The 18161-nt window shown below is 44.1% G+C and overlaps 1 protein-coding gene across 1 annotated transcript in view; it reads right to left on the reverse strand.

The window, feature by feature from the left end:
* LOC115371007 (cilia- and flagella-associated protein 58-like) overlaps positions 1-17597 on the reverse strand; it is a 28683-nt gene extending 11086 nt beyond the window's left edge. Inside the window, exons 1-8 of the mRNA XM_030068122.1 lie at positions 17592-17597; positions 16303-16578; positions 15907-16052; positions 15622-15778; positions 14674-14868; positions 13554-13691; positions 12922-13069; positions 9997-10079 (exon numbers count right to left, since the gene is read on the reverse strand). Of these exons, the coding sequence (XP_029923982.1) occupies positions 9997-10079; positions 12922-13069; positions 13554-13691; positions 14674-14868; positions 15622-15778; positions 15907-16052; positions 16303-16578; positions 17592-17597 (1149 nt within the window). The remainder of the gene's footprint in view (positions 1-9996; positions 10080-12921; positions 13070-13553; positions 13692-14673; positions 14869-15621; positions 15779-15906; positions 16053-16302; positions 16579-17591) is intronic.
* Between the last annotated feature and the right edge of the window lie 564 nt (positions 17598-18161).

The raw sequence follows: 18161 nt of genomic DNA on the forward strand, positions 1-18161 counted from the left end.
TGACCATTTCAAATTTAAATTCCATAAAAATTAACATATGTGGGTCTTTTGTGAGGAGATTGCTGACAAAAGAGGATACATGACCTACACTGAATGTGAAATGAAGGAGTAGGCTAATAAGGATGGGTTGTCATATTGGATTTAAGGCTAACAATGTTTAATAAAAGGCTGAATAAAAGCGAGTGATTTGGTGTCCTTTTATCTGTTTTCCTTATTGCTTTAATTGTATTATATTTTCATTTTGTATATAAAATATATAGTTAATAGATATTTATTTATTTACTTTAATTATGCCGTGAAGATCACAGGTGAGTTAGTGTATTTCAAGAAAATGACTGCAGTTTTATCTTTTCCTCTCCCTAAATGCTGACAATTTTATATTTAAGCATAGTTGAAAATCTGATTGGTGCCAATATTCTTAAGATCTTCAGGTGTACAGTATATCATTGAAGACATTTAATACAATAGAAATTTGAAAAATAAGGCAACTACCTTAAATAAATGTTATACAAGAGCTGTTAAGTCTGAACAAATGTGCATAGACTGATGTTTTCATGTAACTACTCTTCAGAAGGACTTAAAGGTTTATTTGAAATTTCTTGTACGTTTACCTGGAGTTTACCCCATTGTAGGACTAAAATTTGATGTTACTGGTGTAATTGTGGTAAATGCCACAAATAAAAAGTAGACAACATCAAAATTGCTATATATTTAAGAAACTGATGTCTTTCACGTATCAAAGTTTACTAATTAAATATATAAAAAAGCGACAAAGTTTTCTCTTACAAAATCGATAACTTGGTTTTATTTTGAAGTTTGTTGTGCGCATTTTCTCAATAGTATATGTCTGCAGACCCGGAGACTGCAGATTCAGGCCCGCAGTTTTGGGACCCGCAGTTCTAGGCCCCTCACAGCGACACCTACTGGACTGGACCCGCAGTACAGGACCCGCAGTTCTAGGCCCTTCGTTTTTCCGCGACAGCGCCATCTATTGGATGACTGCAAAACTGCAAGAGTTTCCCTCGGGGATCAGTAAAGGAGAGCGCCACCTACTGTACTGGACCCGCAGTACAAGACCCGCAGTTCTAGGCCTCTCGTTTTTCCGCGACAGCGCCACCTGCTGGATGAATGCAAAACTGCAAGAATTTCCCTCGGGGATCAGTAAAGGAGAAGCTTTGAAGGTTTATTACACCTTCAATTCTAACAGTTTAAATGTTTATTGTACCCCAATACTGCACTGGTTTAACGTTTATCATACCAAAATGCTACATACTAACAATTGATTAAAGGTTTGTTACACCTGTAAGCGTCGTGGGTGGAAAGTTGAGTGTGAATGAACAAGCAAACACTTGAGCTCTTCTCATAACTTTAGTGAGCAACATGAAGCAACAGGCGGCAGTACGGCACAGTCTCTCCTGCTCTCCTCCCTCTCGCCTTCTCTCTACCTGTCTACCTCTTCACCCGGAAGTTGTCACTACTCTGGACAACATTTAGCAATAAAACGGGTATAACTGAGCATATAACAAAATTAAATATACTCACAATGAGTATGGTAAATATGGCAACAGTAAACAAAACTTAAACACTTTGTCAGCTTGAATATATATATTAATTTCCTTGCCAAAATTAACTCTTACACTACTTCCCTCCTCACAAAAGAAGCGTCCTCGCTTCGAAATAGTAAACAATACCGTTATAACAGGCAAACATAAACAATGGGATAACAGAAGGTACAGCAGTAGAACATAAAAATGTTTTTTTTTTTTTTTTTTTAGTCCATAAGGTATGGAGTGTGTGCATGAGTCTCTAACATAAGAGGATTCACAGTCCATATTATGTGTGTAAACAGTCCATAAGTTCAAAAGGTGAAAATAACAGTCCATCCATGAGTATGTATGTGTATGCGTGTGAGTGAGACAGTCCTTTGTCAGTTTTGGAGACTATAAACAGTTCAAGATGCAGATCCATAACGCTCAGGAGGTCGCACACAGCGTCCAGACCTGGTCCTCAATTCTGAAGAAGGTGGAACTACAACAGCAGGCTGTTCAATAGTCACTGCTGTAGGACTGTCTCTCACTTGAACAGGCGTAGTACAAGGTTCCTGAAGCGGAGTAATATCCGGCACAACAGTCACTGCAGGCGTCAGATCCTGACATGCATAAGGCCAAGAGCCTGAGAGTGCTGTGAGTGGCGGCGGCCCAGAACCTGATGCAAGAGGTGGTGGTCCTGAAGCCGTGGATGGTGCTTGTGCAGAAGAACACTGGGAGCGATAAGGTTTGAGACGATTGTAGTGAATGACCTTCGGCTTGGCTCTAGGGTTGAGTTGGTCCAACAGCTCATAGGTGACTCCAGTGTTATCTGTGCCTGAGTCCAGTCTCTGTAGAACTTTGAAAGGGCCAGTCCATTTTGGAGACAGTTTATGTCTAGCAAGGGCAGGGAGGTCAACCCACACTAGGTCTCCTGGCTCATAAGCAGTGTGTCTTGTTCGGTGATCATAGTAGTGTTTCTGCTGAGCACCTGCAGCAGCAATATTATCTGCAGCAGAGTGGAATGAATCACACAGTCTTTTCAGGACAGAGCGGGCATATTCATTTGGAGTACCTGGTGTGGCATGTGAGGCTCCTGGTGGGTCACCGAGGAGGAGGTCGGCTGGTAGGCGGGCTTCTCTTCCATGGGCCAAGAAGAAAGGCGTGTGTTTAGTGGAGGAGTGGACACTTGTGTTATATGCAAACTCAACTTGTTTTAGATGATCATCCCATTCACCTCCTTTAGTGTAAAGGTACTTAGCTAATTGATCCTTTATAGATCTGTTGGCTCGTTCCACCATACCATCAGACATAGCGTGGTAGGGAGATGTCCTGGTCTTGTGGATGCCCAAGTGTGAGCACAGATATTTAACCAGATCAGAGTCAAACTGACGTCCTTGGTCAGTATGCAAGCTTTGGGGCACACCGTGGCGACTGATGTAGTCTTCAAACAAACATTTTGCCACAGTAGCAGCTCGCTGATCAGGAAGTGCAAACAAGTTGAGGTACCTGGTAAAATAGTCCATTACAGCAAGTACATACCTATTTCCTCGAGAGGTGAGTGGCAGCTCTGTCAGATCCGCAGCTACTTTCTCAAAAGGCATGGAAGTGGCAATATTTTGCATAGGGGCTTGCTGTTGTGGAACCAGTGGCCTCCTTGCTTCACAGGCAGTGCACTGTAGACACCATTCAGTTATGTCACGTGCCATGTAAGGCCAGTAGCATCTAGCCTGAGCACACTGCAGTGTCTTTTCAGCATTAAAATGTCCAGACAGTGAATGTCCATGCAGTGTCTGAAACACCTCCCTTTGTATGCTGCTGGGAATCACAATCTGTAAAACAGGGTCACCTGGTGGGGGTCTCACTTTTCGACACAAGATGGAGTCAACAACAGCGAGTTTAGGAAACTCTCTCCAAAAATGTCTGTGTTCAGGGGAAACCTTTTTGATTCCTGCAAAAGGTGGCCTACTGTCTGTCAACACCCACCCAGTGACAGTTTTCAACACAGGATCCTCTTTTTGAGCTTGGATGAGATAAGTACTATCCCTACCTAGAAAAGAGGCAATAGTAGCCACTGCTGGTGAGACAGTCTGTACACGTGGAATCAGATCTGCTGCACTTAAAGTAAGGGACAAAGGGTCTGGGCTGACAGTGTGCTCAGATGCTGGGGTCTGTGTGAATGTCTGGGTGTGATCAGTCTGTGTGGAAACAGAAACAGAGCTCACCTGGCTGGCTGTGGCCACTGAAGCAGCAACTACAGTGGTTGGTGGACGACGTGACATAGAGTCAGCATTGGCATGTTTGCTTCCTTGCCTGTATTCCACTGTCCAGTCATAGGGGTCCATTTCAAGAGCCCACCTTGCTCTACGTCCAGTTGGGTCACAGTCCAAAGCCATTTTTCTCAGGCCAAGGAGGGGCTTGTGATCAGTGATGATGCGAAAGTGGTGACCAGTCAGGTATTGGCGGAAATGGCGTATGGACCACACAATGGCCCACAGCTCTCTATCATAGGTAGACCAACGTCTCTCAGTCCGAGTCAGAACATGGCTACCATAGGCAATCACATTTTCCATATTATTGGCATTCATCTGTGACAACACACAGCCAATAGCTGTGTTGGATGCATCAGTGAAGAGCAGGAACTCACGTGAAAAATCTGGGTAAGAGAGGACAGGTGTGTTACTCAGGGCATGACGGAGTTGGTCAAACACACTCTGCTCAACTTCAGTCCAGACAAAAGGTTTACCTTTCTGAGTAAGACCATGTAGGGGTTCAGACAGATAGGCATATTGGTAGATGAAACGTCGGTAATATGAGCACAGGCCTAAAAATGCTCTGACTTCAGTGGGGTTCTCAGGAGTGGGCCAGTCTCTAACTTTCTGAATGTTTCTGGGGTCAGGCTTGAGGCCGGCTGCTGAGACAACATGTCCCAGGAATGACACTTCTTCTTGGGCAAAGTGGCATTTTGAGGGTTTGAGTTTAAGATTGGCAGCCCTCAGACGATCAAACACCTCTCTCAGATGTTGCAAATGCATGGCAAAGCTGGGGCTGTACACAATAATGTCATCTAAGTAGACAAGGCATGTTTTCCATGACAGGCCTTGCAGTACCAGTTGCATCAGCTGTTGGAAAGTAGGGGGAGCGTTCACTAGGCCCATAGGCATCACCCGAAACTGGTAAAGAGCTCTGCCTGTTGTGAAAGCTGTCTTAGCCTTATCTTGCTCATCAAGCTGCACTTGCCAGTAGCCTGATGAGAGATCCATTGTGCTGAACACTGAGGAGCTCCTCAGTGCATCCAAGGTGTCATCTGTTCTGGGTAAAGGATGTGCATCCTTGATGGTGACAGCGTTTAAGCCTCTGTAATCGATACAAAAACGCCATGTGCCATCCTTTTTTCGAACCATGACCACTGGTGCAGACCATGGGCTATGACTGACCTCAACAAGTCCTTTTTCCAACATGTCATCCACCTGTGACTGAATCACTTCTTGCATTTGTGGTGAGGTGCGGTAAGCACGTTTACGGACTGGGGGTGCATCATTGGTGTTGATTTTGTGCTTGACAATGTCAGTCCTGCCAAAGTCTGTGGGGCTTTTACTGAACACATCATGGTAACATAAGAGCAAGTCATTCAGTTGTGACCTCTCTATGGCTGACAAATGCCCACATTTAACATCAAATGACAGTTCAGTTGGGCGTTCAGCATGAAGTGGTGATTTGGGCGGTTGTGTAGGGCAGGCAGATACATTGCATACAGGGGCTGAGTCTGATACTATGTCATCATCTGACACAGGGGTGAACTGTCCAATGTGCATACCTGGCTGCAGAACAATGGGGCCGTTGGTCGGATTCATGATGCGCACCACAGTGAGACCATTTGCCGCTGTAGTCAGGGTGCGTGCCACTGCAATTCCATCAATATCCAGCTGGCGTGGTTCAAGACAGCCATCATAGCATTCTGGGATGCTGGATGTAATCTTAGAAGGAGTTAGTGAGACTTTGCAGTTCATTTCACAGCATGGGGGAACGGTAATGCACTCCATTATCCGTGCTGTACAGCTCTCAGGTGCTAGTTGGGTGGTCTTAAGTAGTGGCAAGTTCTGACCATAGAGACTACATATGCCCTTACCCATATCTAGGACAACATTATGGGGCTGGAGGAAGTCCAAGCCTAGAAGGGTGCCCTGGCCAACATTCCTGATCACTTGCATAGTGTGATGTAGTGTTTGGGTGCCTAACTTAAGGGTTACATCAATGGTGCCTAAAGTGTCTAAACTTTGGCCCGTCACTGATTTTGACAGCACAAAATCCTTCTGCAGAGGTCTCTTTGCCAGTATGGGAATGGCCATTCTGGTTGCTTCACTGATAAATGAAATGTGGGAGCCTGTATCCAACATAATATGTGTATCAGTTCCCTCAACAAGTCCATTAACATATGAAGTAAAGGGTATCTGGCTTACCGCTGCAACAGTGTTTTCAGTTTCGATAGATGAAGGTGTAGTATCTGGGTCACCACTGGGGGGCAGTGGCACACTATTGCTGTCTGGCCTTCCTTTGTCACTTTCATGTGGGGCTTCTGACGAACTAGCTGAAGAGCGCCCCGTGTCGTCAGCTAGCGTCCGTTTCCCTGATGAGGTGTGTCTGGGCCCCGGTAGTCATTGTTGAAGCGGTGTCGTCGGTCCTGCTCCACGTGATGGTATCCATGACCATCCTCCTGATAATCCTGGAATGAGACATGTTTGTGGTGAGGACTGGGGCTCCTGTAATGTGAGTCATAGGGGTGTCTGGCAGGGGAGCGACGAGGTCCTCTCCTGTCCTCATAGTAGCCAGGGTAACCATAAGGGTCTGGATTCCTTGTTTTTTCGACATGACGTGACGACTGGTTAGCTCTGTATGGCTGCTGATATTTATCATCTCTTTGATTGTAACTCTGATTACGGCTGGAAGAGTGCCAACAGCTGGGTTCTGGTGAGGAGTTGCGAGACTGTCTCATAGGAGAGCGTGACCCCCATTTGTCAGTGTATCTCCCTGGACTACTCCCATAGGGTGAAGGAGAGCGGTGAGAGCGCCGTGGCACATGCCCTTCGTGGCGGTGCATTCCGCTTTGTTCATCCAGTTTCAATTTCAGTGCACCAACATCTCTGCTCAGGTCTCTGACTGTGGCAGTAAGGTCCTGAACGGCATTCCTCAGGTAAGTGTCATTATCAGAAACTGAATTAACTGACTGGGCCATGCTGACATCTCTGGCAGTAACAATAGGCGGAGACATTGGCATTACCAACCGTGCTGCCTGGCGTGCACGTTCGGCTTGAGTGGCAACTTCAAAAGCCTCTTTAAAAGTTTTCACTCCTCTCTCATGGCACTTAATTTGGAGCTCCTGATCCAAACCAGCAAGAAACCGAGACATTTTCATGTACTCACAGGCATTGGGCTCAAAATCTGGAAAAGCTTCCTTCACAAGTCTGCATATGTCCGCAGCATAAACTTCCATGGCTTCATTTGGTTGCCTATGGCGAGCATTGGGAAACGTCTGAAAAGAGGCAATAACGTCTTTTTGACCAAAAGCAGCCTGCAGACATTTCTTTGTTTCAGCATAAGAGCGCCGCGTTGCAAGGGGCAGATTATCCCACACTATAAACAGTTCAGGCGGCAACCTCGTGGGCAACTCCGAGGCTAATACCGCATCCAAGTCCACAGTGCTATCCCTGTAGCGGGCGTCCTGAATCACTTCATAACGGCGAGCCCACAACTGGAAAGACTCACGACCGTCGTTGCAGAACGGTGGAGGCAATGGAATGCCCCGTTGCGGTCCCTGGAATCCGGCGGGTGAAGCTTGCGCTGGCGCGGCGTTGAGGTGGCTGCCACTGGACCGGGGTGAATCCTCGTCAGACATGACGGGGTCGTGTAGCAATCCGGCAGACTGAGGCGACCGAAATGCGCAGCTGAACAACACTGGAAAGCTAGCAAAACAAAGAAACGGCGGCGAGCGAACTCACTGCACTGTACTGTAGGGCGAAGCTAAAAGTAGCCGCTAACGTAGCTAGTAGCTAGCTCCCGAACGCCAACGGTAGCAACGCTACTCACACCGTTGAAAAGAGTCCCAAAAACTCTACACCGCTGCCACCAGTGTAAGCGTCGTGGGTGGAAAGTTGAGTGTGAATGAACAAGCAAACACTTGAGCTCTTCTCATAACTTTAGTGAGCAACATGAAGCAACAGGCGGCAGTACGGCACAGTCTCTCCTGCTCTCCTCCCTCTCGCCTTCTCTCTACCTGTCTACCTCTTCACCCGGAAGTTGTCACTACTCTGGACAACATTTAGCAATAAAACGGGTATAACTGAGCATATAACAAAATTAAATATACTCACAATGAGTATGGTAAATATGGCAACAGTAAACAAAACTTAAACACTTTGTCAGCTTGAATATATATATTAATTTCCTTGCCAAAATTAACTCTTACACACCTCAATATGTTTTCGCATGCACGCATATGCACAACAGGAGCAGGAACAGGAGCCTGTGTGATTCCCCTGACTTTTTTTCATTGCTCTTATGTGTACAGGCACAATCATGCAAAGCCGTGCGTGCACGCACATATGCGTGCATGCACTGTCTTGCATGCACGCGCATGGACAAGACGGGGAAACATGGCCAGGGATCTTGTGATTCTAACGGCTTTTTTTCATGGGCGTAGCCAGACATTTTTCTCTGCAGTTGCTATACAGCTGTACGGAGTTGCTTGACAGTTTACTACAATGCCAATTAAACAGCATAAATAAGGATATGGATGTCATTATTGGCTTGTTCATTGGAATCAGAGCCGTCTCGGAGATATACACACGCACCAGATAAACATTATGTTGTAGGCCTAGGCCTGGCAAAATCAATTTGACGTTCGTTGTTGATGATTTAACTGCTGGTATATATGCCGCTTTTTCAAGCTATCTTAGCGTCTGTGTTGCTTGGCAACCGTTCTGTCCACTCTGTCTTGCTTGGTGGAAGAATGAATAGTTCTCAATTTTATTGTGGCATTATTACCAATAAATTATTGATTTTTTTTTTTCTTGTGTGATTATTTTATGGGCTATATGGAGGGTAACCGTTTTATAAAAGCAATAAGTCCCTTGAAGCAGTGGGTTACAGTGATTTTACAACGGCAAAACGCTCAGCCGTTGTGAAATCACTGTAACCCACTGCTTCTCGGGGCTTATTGCTTAAATTGAGAAGTATTTACTCTTCCACCAAACAATAGCGTGCAATCCAGCAAGTAAGTGGGCAGAATGGTTGCCAAGCAACACAGACGCTGAGATCGGGTGAAAATCAACAGTCTCTTTCTTCTCCTCACACCAGCTCTGAAAGCAGCGAACAGACCACAGAGTTTGTTTCACAGTCGCCACTTCATTTCTCGCAAAAAATAAATAAATAAATAAATAAATAAATAATGCACCAAAGTTAATATTGTGGGTGATGGGCAACCCATGTCACACTGGGATAATAATAGTAAAATAATCTCATTACCTGTTAGTATGTTGACAAAGTTTCAGTATATGTTTTTTTCCACAAATTTTAATTAGTAGTATATGATACAAACAGGCATGTAAAGGGTTAATATTTGATTAAGTAATGATTTAAAATAATTTAAAACATTTTAATAAATAGAATGGAACGAAAAACCCTGGAAAAATTGATTTTAAAAAATCATAATTTTATGAAAGGGTAGATGCTGCTATACAAGGGTTAATTTCACATTGCAGTCAGTTTACATTGTAATGCTTTATTATTCTACTTTTCAATATTTTTTTGAACCTCAACAGAGAGCTACACAATTTTAAATCATCACTAAGGCCATTCCATAACTTGACTCCACGTTGAATCCTTGCACTCCGATCATCTGTCATTACTTGTCTCCGATGAAATAGGTGGCGCTATAGCGGAAAAACGAAGGGCCTAGAACTGCAGGGACCGCGGTGCAGTTTTACAGTCGTCTAGTCCAGTAGGTGGCGCTGCGAGGGGCCTAGAACTGCGGGTCCTGTACTGCGGGTCCAGTCCAGTAGGTGTCGCTGTGAGGGGCCTAGAACTGCGGGTCCCAAAACTGCGGGCCTGAATCTGCAGTCTCCGGGTCTGCAGACACATGCTCCTCCATTTTCTGTCCCAAACGACTTCACACTGGAGGTGGCTTTATTTTGGAATTTATTGTGCGTGCTTCCGGTCCCAACCGGCCTCACGCTGGAGGTTGGCCTGAGACGGGAGCCTGCACCGGAAGACGCCTGACGCTGGAGGTCTGCAGCTAGATCGTCTTGGGCAGCTCACACTGAGCCTTGAAGGGCAATTAGGAAGCTTTAACAAAAAGCAAAATCTGCTGGGACTGCTGGAAGAATTAGTGGAGGTGAAGGGAAGTGACAGGCTTACACCCCCACGACCCCCCACCCTCACCTCTGTCTCCAGCGGCCGACAGCGCAGCACATACCTTATGCAGTAAGTCTCTCTCTCGGATCAGCTCGTCTGTGGTTTTCCTGCCAGACTCCACTTGCTTTTGGGAAGCCTCCAGTTCTGCACGGTTAGCGACAAAAGGCAACAGTATGTCTTAATGAGCAAAACCCAACTGTTTTTGATCATTTCATAACCTTCAAGTTTTCCTCTGTGAGTGTGCCAGTGTGATAAAATGAAGTGCGAGGCACAAAGCAACAAGAGAGAATTACAGATCACACAAAAAGCTGAGAGAGAGAGATGACTACACAGAGTATTTGAAAGTCTAAGTCCACAGAGATGATGACGACACTTGCTGAACCAGATTGATTCTCAAGATTTGAATTGCAACAGTTCATGTATAATAGTCTATCTTTTCATCCCAATTATGAAATTAAAACTATACAATTGTAAGGCTGCATTGCATTCATTTAAGTTTAATTTTGTACTTCATCTTAGGCTAAAAATTTAATTTAACAGATTAATCATGTCGTGTACACCTGGTATGGCACAGAAGAACTCTGCCATCTCTGTAACTCCCTAAACCCAAACCTGAAGCACATCCTCTCTGGCTGCAAGACAGCGCTGTCTCAGGGCAGGTTCAGGTGGTGGAACGCCAGAGTCCTGCGCAAGCTGGCGGAGGTACTGGAGACCCGCAAACAGGAAGCGAACAGGAGGATCTTAGGCAGGCTGCAGGGCGCGGTAGGGAGATGTCCCTACCGTGGCTCCTCCATCTCGAGATGTTCCGGGGATAATGGCGCGAAAAATTGATGAAGGGTGGCCCCCTGAGGATGCCTGCTCCCAAACAAAGCGGAAGATGTGAAAGGGAAATCTTTCAGCTGGTAAAAGAGCGACACCTCCTGAGGAAAGCATGGAGTAGAGCGGAGGTAGAAGAAAAAGAGGGATTGAAGGACCTTTGGAACAAGATCAAGGAAAGACTTGCACACCTCAGGAGAGCTGAGAGGATTAAGAAGTGAAGAAGCAATAGGGAGAAGGCAAGGACTGCTCAGGGCTCCTGAAGGTGCTTTGGAGACTCACGGTGGCAGCTTGGAAAACTCATTCCATCCCACTTTCATGGTGCAAAGCTGTTACCACCTTCATTCCAAAGGAAGAAGACTCACAAAACCTCAGCCAGTTCAGAGGCATAGCCCTGCTGAATGTGGAGGGGAAGAACTTTTTCTCCATCTTGGCCAGAAGAACAACAAGCTACTGCCTGGCGAACAAGTACGTCAACACCAGCTGCCAAAATGATAACATCATTTTCACTGTGGATGGCGAAAGAATCCCTCTTCTTGCGGAGGAACCAGTGAGAAGCTTCGGGACAGCCGACCTTTCTGACAAGAGCATGGCCTCAGCTATCAAAAGTCAACTTCAGGACGGCCTGCACAAGATAGATTAGTGCCCCCTACCAGGGAAATTCAAGCTCTGGTGTTACCGGTTTACACTGTACCACCACATAATGTGGCCTTTGAAATTGAGCGACATCACCATGACAACGGTCCTGAAGCTGGAGGCAAAGGCCAACAATTACATCAGAAAATGGCTCGGCCTCCCCCGATGCCTTTCCAACGCGGCACTCTTCGGGAGAAACACTGTACAATTCCCCCTACAGTCCATCAACCTGGGGTACAAAAATGAGAAGGTGAGACTCCTCTTTGAGCTGAGAGACTCACCGGACCCAGCTATTCAATCTGCCAAACCTCAGGTTCGCACAGGACACAAATGGAACATAACCAAAGCAGTAGACCAGGCCATAGTTCAGCTTAAGCACCAGGATATCGTTGACTTCACACAGCAAGGCAGAGCTGGCCTAGGATGGGGAGCAGCGCCAAAGAGATGGTCTGAACCCACCAAGAACGAGAGGAAAGATCTTGTAATCTCTGAAGTTGCCAGAATGGAGGAGGAAAACTACAATATCATAGCGGTGAGCCAGCAACAGCAAGGCAGATGGACCACTTGGGAGGCCGCGACCAACAGGACCATCACTTGGGCTTACATGTGGAGAATGTGAAATTCCCTGAAGAGATCACGATGACAGCCCTGCACCCAGACATTGTGCTCTGGTCAGCACCTGCCAGAGTAGTCATCATGGTTGAACTGACCATCCCATGGGAAGAACAGATGGAGGCCACATACAAGCGAAAGAAGGAAAAGTATGCGGATCTATCAGCAACATGCTCACAAGCAGGGTGGAGAGTATTCATCTTCCCAGTGGAGGTCGGGTCTAGAGGCTTCACCGGGGCATCTGTACAGCGGCTCCTGAAAACCCTTGGAGTCACAGGCTCCAAGAGGAAGCAAGCTCTCCATGACCTTGCTGAGGAGGCTGAGCAGGGGAGCTTCTGGCTCTGGCTCCGAAGGAAAGACAAGGCGTGGGGAAAAGAAGGATCTTAGGCAGGTTGCAGGGCGCGGTAGGGAGACGTCCCTACCATGGCTCCTCCACCTCGAGATGTTCCGGGGATAACGGAGCAAAACATTGATGAAGGGTGGCCCCCGGCTGACGACCCTGCAGCCTGCTCAATGGCACCGTCGGAGGTGCGACAGGCAAAAATGCCCAGCAGGCAAAACCACCACTACCTGTGCTTATATCATAACACAGTTTATCTTTAATTCATGATATTATACTGTCCGTATCTCATGTCACACTAAGCATTTGATTTTTGCTTTGGATTGATAAGCAGAAATATTCTTCATACAGTATGTAGTTATGTACCTGACCTTTTCCTTCTTAATAGTGATATCAGTGGCACAAAAAGTTTCTTTGAAGATGTCAAAGTGGGTTCTCATAGGGCAGTTTTGACAGGGAGCAATGAGACAAAGAGGGAGGAGATGGTTCATGTCATGTATCACTCTCACTTTATGTTTGTGTGTGTGTGTGTGTGTGTGTGTGTGTGTGTGTGTGTGTCTGTGATGTGCGTGTCTCCCTTGCCTTTTTTCAGCGTCTTTAGCGTCTCCTTTAATTCATCCACATCCGCCTGATCATCCACCACCTGCTGGAGCTTTTTCTGGGTTGCCGCATTCGTCTTGGCTAACTTGGCGATCTCCAGACGCATCTGATTCATTTCGTCTTCTTTCATCTGACGGGTCAGAGAAGCAGCGCAGTAGTGGAAGAGATGGAAAACTAATTTTATTGTGGGATTTTTAGGCAATAAAAGTGGATGATAGTGCACTGTGTTTCTGGGAGGGAACCCCTCCATTCTCAGTATTAGCTGGAAGTACATTAATGGTTAAGTGGTTGGGGCAAAATTAATCTCCTTTTTTCTGGTGAGGAAACTTCAACATGTACTTGTTTCATGACATGATGAACTGTGTCTACACAGTGCCCTCTTGTGGCTGCATATGACAGAATCAACCAGTGGCATGTATCCTCTGCTAATGTAAGTCAAAAGCCCTTCTATTAATGTCTATTTCAAATTAAATAATTTAAATCTTTAGTTCTGAAGCTAAAGAGAAAAATGGCTTCACAGCATTTGAGGGGTGGAACAGAGGCTTTTCTTTGTTGCTCATGATTGCGTGTGTGTGTGTGTGTGTGTGTGTGTGTGTCAGCAGGTCAGTGTGTACCTTCAGGTCATCAGTAATCTGCTGGTTTTCGAATCTCAGCTGTTTGTGGGCCAGAGAGAGCTGCCGGCTCTCCTGCTGCAGCTTGCTGGTCTTCGCTTGCTCCTGCTCCATCTCCTTGATCAGCTGCTCATTCTCCAGCTGCCAACACCAAGAGAGGGTTGAGGGATGGGGCAAACAATATGGAATCAGATGAGATGCACAAGTCAAAAGGCAGGCTCAAAACAAAAGTGTTTGTATGGAGGAGCAGGGCAGTGTGTGCAAGAAGAAGCAAGTAAACTAAACAAGGTTTGGTGAGTTTTTTTTTTTTTAACAACAAGCTCAAAGGTTTTTAAAGCAGATCTAAGGGGTCCTTGAGGGGATTCCAGCGGGTCCTCAGCAAAATGAAGAATACTTTAATTTCACTCTGATCTAATCACAAGAAATTCTTAAAATGCAGAGAATGCATGAGGGATCATTTGAACATTTTTTTCTTTCTAATTTAATCTCGCCACTGTTGGTCAGTGTTCAAGCATGACACTGAAACAATCTAGCTCTTTGAAATGTGCATAAATTCACTTGATTTCTTTCAAAAACATGGGACAAATGCGATAAGATAATTAGCCAAAAATTACCAGAATATTAGTCAAAAAACTTGAAAAAAATTAAAAAATAAAAATAAAAACTACCAGAAAAATAATAATAAAAATACTAATACAAAAGAAAATGATGCTGGGAAATTTTGCATTTTTCTTTTTTAAACCACAACAAAACTATATTACTAAGGATTAAAATCATATATGTCAACACTGACCAGTGATGCTGGATTGCAACAGATTTCTTAAAAGCATTCAAACACCTTTCATAAGCATTTAATATTTAACAAAACCAAAGTTGGGTCCCATTGGGGAATAATAACTTCAAGTGGGGATCTCTGGCTTATTGAATGTGATCTTGGGGGTTCTAGAGCATGAAAAGGTTTGAAAACTCCCAAGTTAGCTCACCAATAGCCATTTATAAAATACCGTTATGGCAAACCATAAATATGCATGAAAGACAAAAGCTGACTGACATTCATGTGATGGACAGGGAAAAGGGACCGCTTGTGTGTGTCTGTGTCTTGTTGTCCCTCCCTTTTGTTCACCTTCAGCTCCTTCAGCTTCTGCTCTGCTTTCTGCTCCTCCTCTCTGGCCCGTTGAACCTGCAGGATCTGGGCTTCGGCTTCTGCGGCGCTGGCCTCTATATCGACGTGCAGCTGCTTCACCTCCTTCTCCAGCTTCTCCCTCAAACGCATCTCCTGGTACCACTTGTTGTGCTGTACCTGGTACTCCTGCTGTAGCTGAGTTTGGAGACATACAAAGGTTGGCAGTGTGTCCAGCTGGAGGCTCCGCCTGAGGGGCTGACCTACACTGGGAGTTTCTACCCTCCTCGCTGTATTATCTCCAGCGTAAGGTATCCTTTATCTCTGCCACTGTTCAGCACTTAATCAAATACAAACTATCATTTCAGTCCTTTAAATTTTCATTTCTGCATTTCATTTAGCCAAATGGCCAGTGGCACTATTTTTTATCTCTGCAATATATCTGATATAATTGATAAGGTGTGTAGTTTTTTTGTTTTGTTTTTTTTTATTAGTTTAATTCACATGCTCATGCTTTACAAGTTTTCCCTCAGTATCTCCCTCACTGTTATATTCTTGTATTAATGGTATTTTCATAATCGTTCATACAGTATTCATAATCATGGATTTATATTTTATTATTATAATTATGCATATATATGTATGTAGAGAACATAATTTGCACAAGCATAACAAAATCTTGTTGTGTATTACTCTTGTTATTGCTTACTGCAAAATGAAAATCATGGTTATCCCTGATTTTCTGGCAATGTCCCCAAACAGTCAGCGTTAAAGTCTGTGGTGTGAATTGAGGTTCAAATGAATGTGAAGCAACAGAATGTTTGTTGTCCAATAAAAATTGTGCTACAAGAGTGTGAACGGAAGCTGACCTAAATTGTGGGCTACAGTTAACCCAGGGCTTAGTTAGCCTTGGGCTGAGGAATGCAAGTGTGACAAGGGCTTGTAATGTACCTGAAAGATATTCTGCTGGTCGGCCTCTCTCTGGGACTCTACCTCCTGCTTGGCGACCTTGGCTTTGCTTAACTTCTCCTCCAGAGTCTCCAACTTTGTCCGCAACTGATCCCTCTCCTCGGTCCCCTCCTCCAGCATTTTCAGGATTTCAGTAAGACTGGAAAACAAATCCTAGTCAGTCCCTTGGTCCATCTATAGTACATACTTGAGAGCAAAGGGAAATGTCATTAAACAGTGGATTTATCTTTATGATAAACGCCTGCCACTTCAACACAGTGGCCTAACCTGTCCTCTGGGCCCTCAGACTTGCCAGAATGTTGTTCATTCATTTTGCTGTTTTTGAGTTCTTGCTGCAAACTCAGAATGACCTCCTTATGCTTCTTTACTTCATCTTGAGCTGTATCAAACATCTTCCATGCTTTCTCCACCTCCTACAATGTAGAACAGAGGGAGAAAACAATAGAATCTTAGATTGCTGGCTGAATGAAATCTAAGAAGAAAAAAAGATCAAACATAACCTCAATAGCACATAAATCATCTACCAAACACCTCTTAGTTTTCCAATCATTTTTATGAACCATAATATCCCCTTCTCGTTCTAAACTGTATAAACTGTAAAACTAAACTAAACTGTATCTCGTTCTAAACTGCTTTGTAGCCTCTTCTGCTCTGCCAGTTTACCTTCTTCAGAGATGTAAGTGCTGCCTGGTCTTCCTGGGACTGCCTGAGAGCAGCAGCAGCTTTGGTGGAGCTGGACTTGATCTCCACAGTCAGCTCCCTACATTTGGCCATCAGCCTCTTCTCGCTGTCGTGGGACTTTCTCAAGGCCTGAGCAACCTTCTCATACTCCACGCGGAACTTGTCCAGGCTCTTGTCGCCAATCAGCTCACAGAGGACCAACTGGAAATCATTCTCCAAGGACCTGAAGATGTCCTCTTCCTCTTTCTGCTCTGCTTTCTGGGAAGTAGAGAAATAAAACTGCAGCTGAAAATGCACCAAGGCTGGGAATGTGAGACAGTTTGGTCCTATCTTCATGAAAAGACAGTTTTTACTGAACATTGCTGTGGTGTGAGGTTGTCTGTGTCATCTCTTGGACGACTCATATAAATTAACGTTGACTTGCACTGTGTTACCAAGCATCGCAACTAACAATAAACGTGTGAGATAATCATTTAACTCTTTGAAACCTCAGCAAATTCATTTGATTTCTTTAAAAAAAAAAAAAAAAAAAAAAAAACATGGGTATAAAGGTGATGAGCAAACAAGCAAGAAATTACTTGAAATATAACCAAAAAAAATGAAAAAATAGGAGAAAATGACCAATAAAGTACAAGACAATTGGCATGAAATTATTAAACTGTCATCACAGAATTACTCATCTTACAAGTTTGGGGGGTAATTTGGTGGCATTTTATTGTCATTTAAATTCACATATGCAAATATAATAATTATAAACGTAATTTTCTGATATTTTATTTACCCAATTTCATGGTCATTTTCTTATGGTAGTTTTTTCTTTTTCTTTCTTACTAATAATTTCGTGGCAATTTTATTGGTAGTTTAATTGTTATTTATTTAAAAATGTTGGTATGGTGGCAAATACAGCAAATAAATAAAGCAATTTTGGCAATTTTTCTTGTTACGTAATTTTAAATGTAGACTTTTTGAAAGAAATCAAGTGAATTTGCTCGGGTTTCCAAGGATTTATATATAGACACAATAAAGGTGACCCTAACCCTAACCCTAAATCACTATTGAAATGATGGCTATGGCCTTGAATTAAATTTATTAAATTTACACTTTGTCTTTGCTGCTATGCTAACGTCTGTCTGGATTGTGTTTTTGTAATTTGACTTCTTTTACCAGCGTTCTATTCACTTTGCTAGTTAACCCGACGTTTGACGACACTAACTTTAGTGAAAAACTGTAGTTAGTGAGACTAAAATACTTTGTGAAAACACTTAGCTTACCTCCATTGTTGTTGTCCAACTATTCAGTGATGTTTTAGCCACAGTTTTGTAATCTAACTCGAGTTGTTGGAGTCAAAACTGAAATGTTGCCGTTGGTTACTAAGCAACGCCTGATGTCGCGAGAGGTGCGGGCGCAGGTCTCGTCTTCTTGTAGGCACCATAGGGTAGGCACTGTGAACATGGTGACTCATTCACTGTCAGTACTGAGTGAGTCTGTGGTGTTCTGCACATCAAGAATCATGACTTTTTTTTCATTTTTTAGCCAGCCGCATGCATGAACTTTTATGACAACAAATTAATTTTGTTTGGTCGTTATGTTTGTTTTACCGTAGATGGCAACTCTGCACAGTTCAAGGACCCATGAACAAATAAAAATGTAGATTCAAACTCATTTGTCTTTATGCAATCATCATAAGTTGGTTTTAATAACTATTTCAGTGGCCATTTTATTGGTTACCCCCTTCAGTCTAATCCAATCCAATCCAACTGTTGTACCATAAAGTTTTCTTTCCTGCTTCCTATAATGCTCAAGATTTCTTTTTGTCACAGCAATAGAGGTGTTCATTCACT

The sequence above is a fragment of the Myripristis murdjan genome, chromosome 14 (assembly GCF_902150065.1).
Source record: "Myripristis murdjan chromosome 14, fMyrMur1.1, whole genome shotgun sequence".
Classification (NCBI taxonomy): Eukaryota; Metazoa; Chordata; class Actinopteri; order Holocentriformes; family Holocentridae; genus Myripristis; species Myripristis murdjan.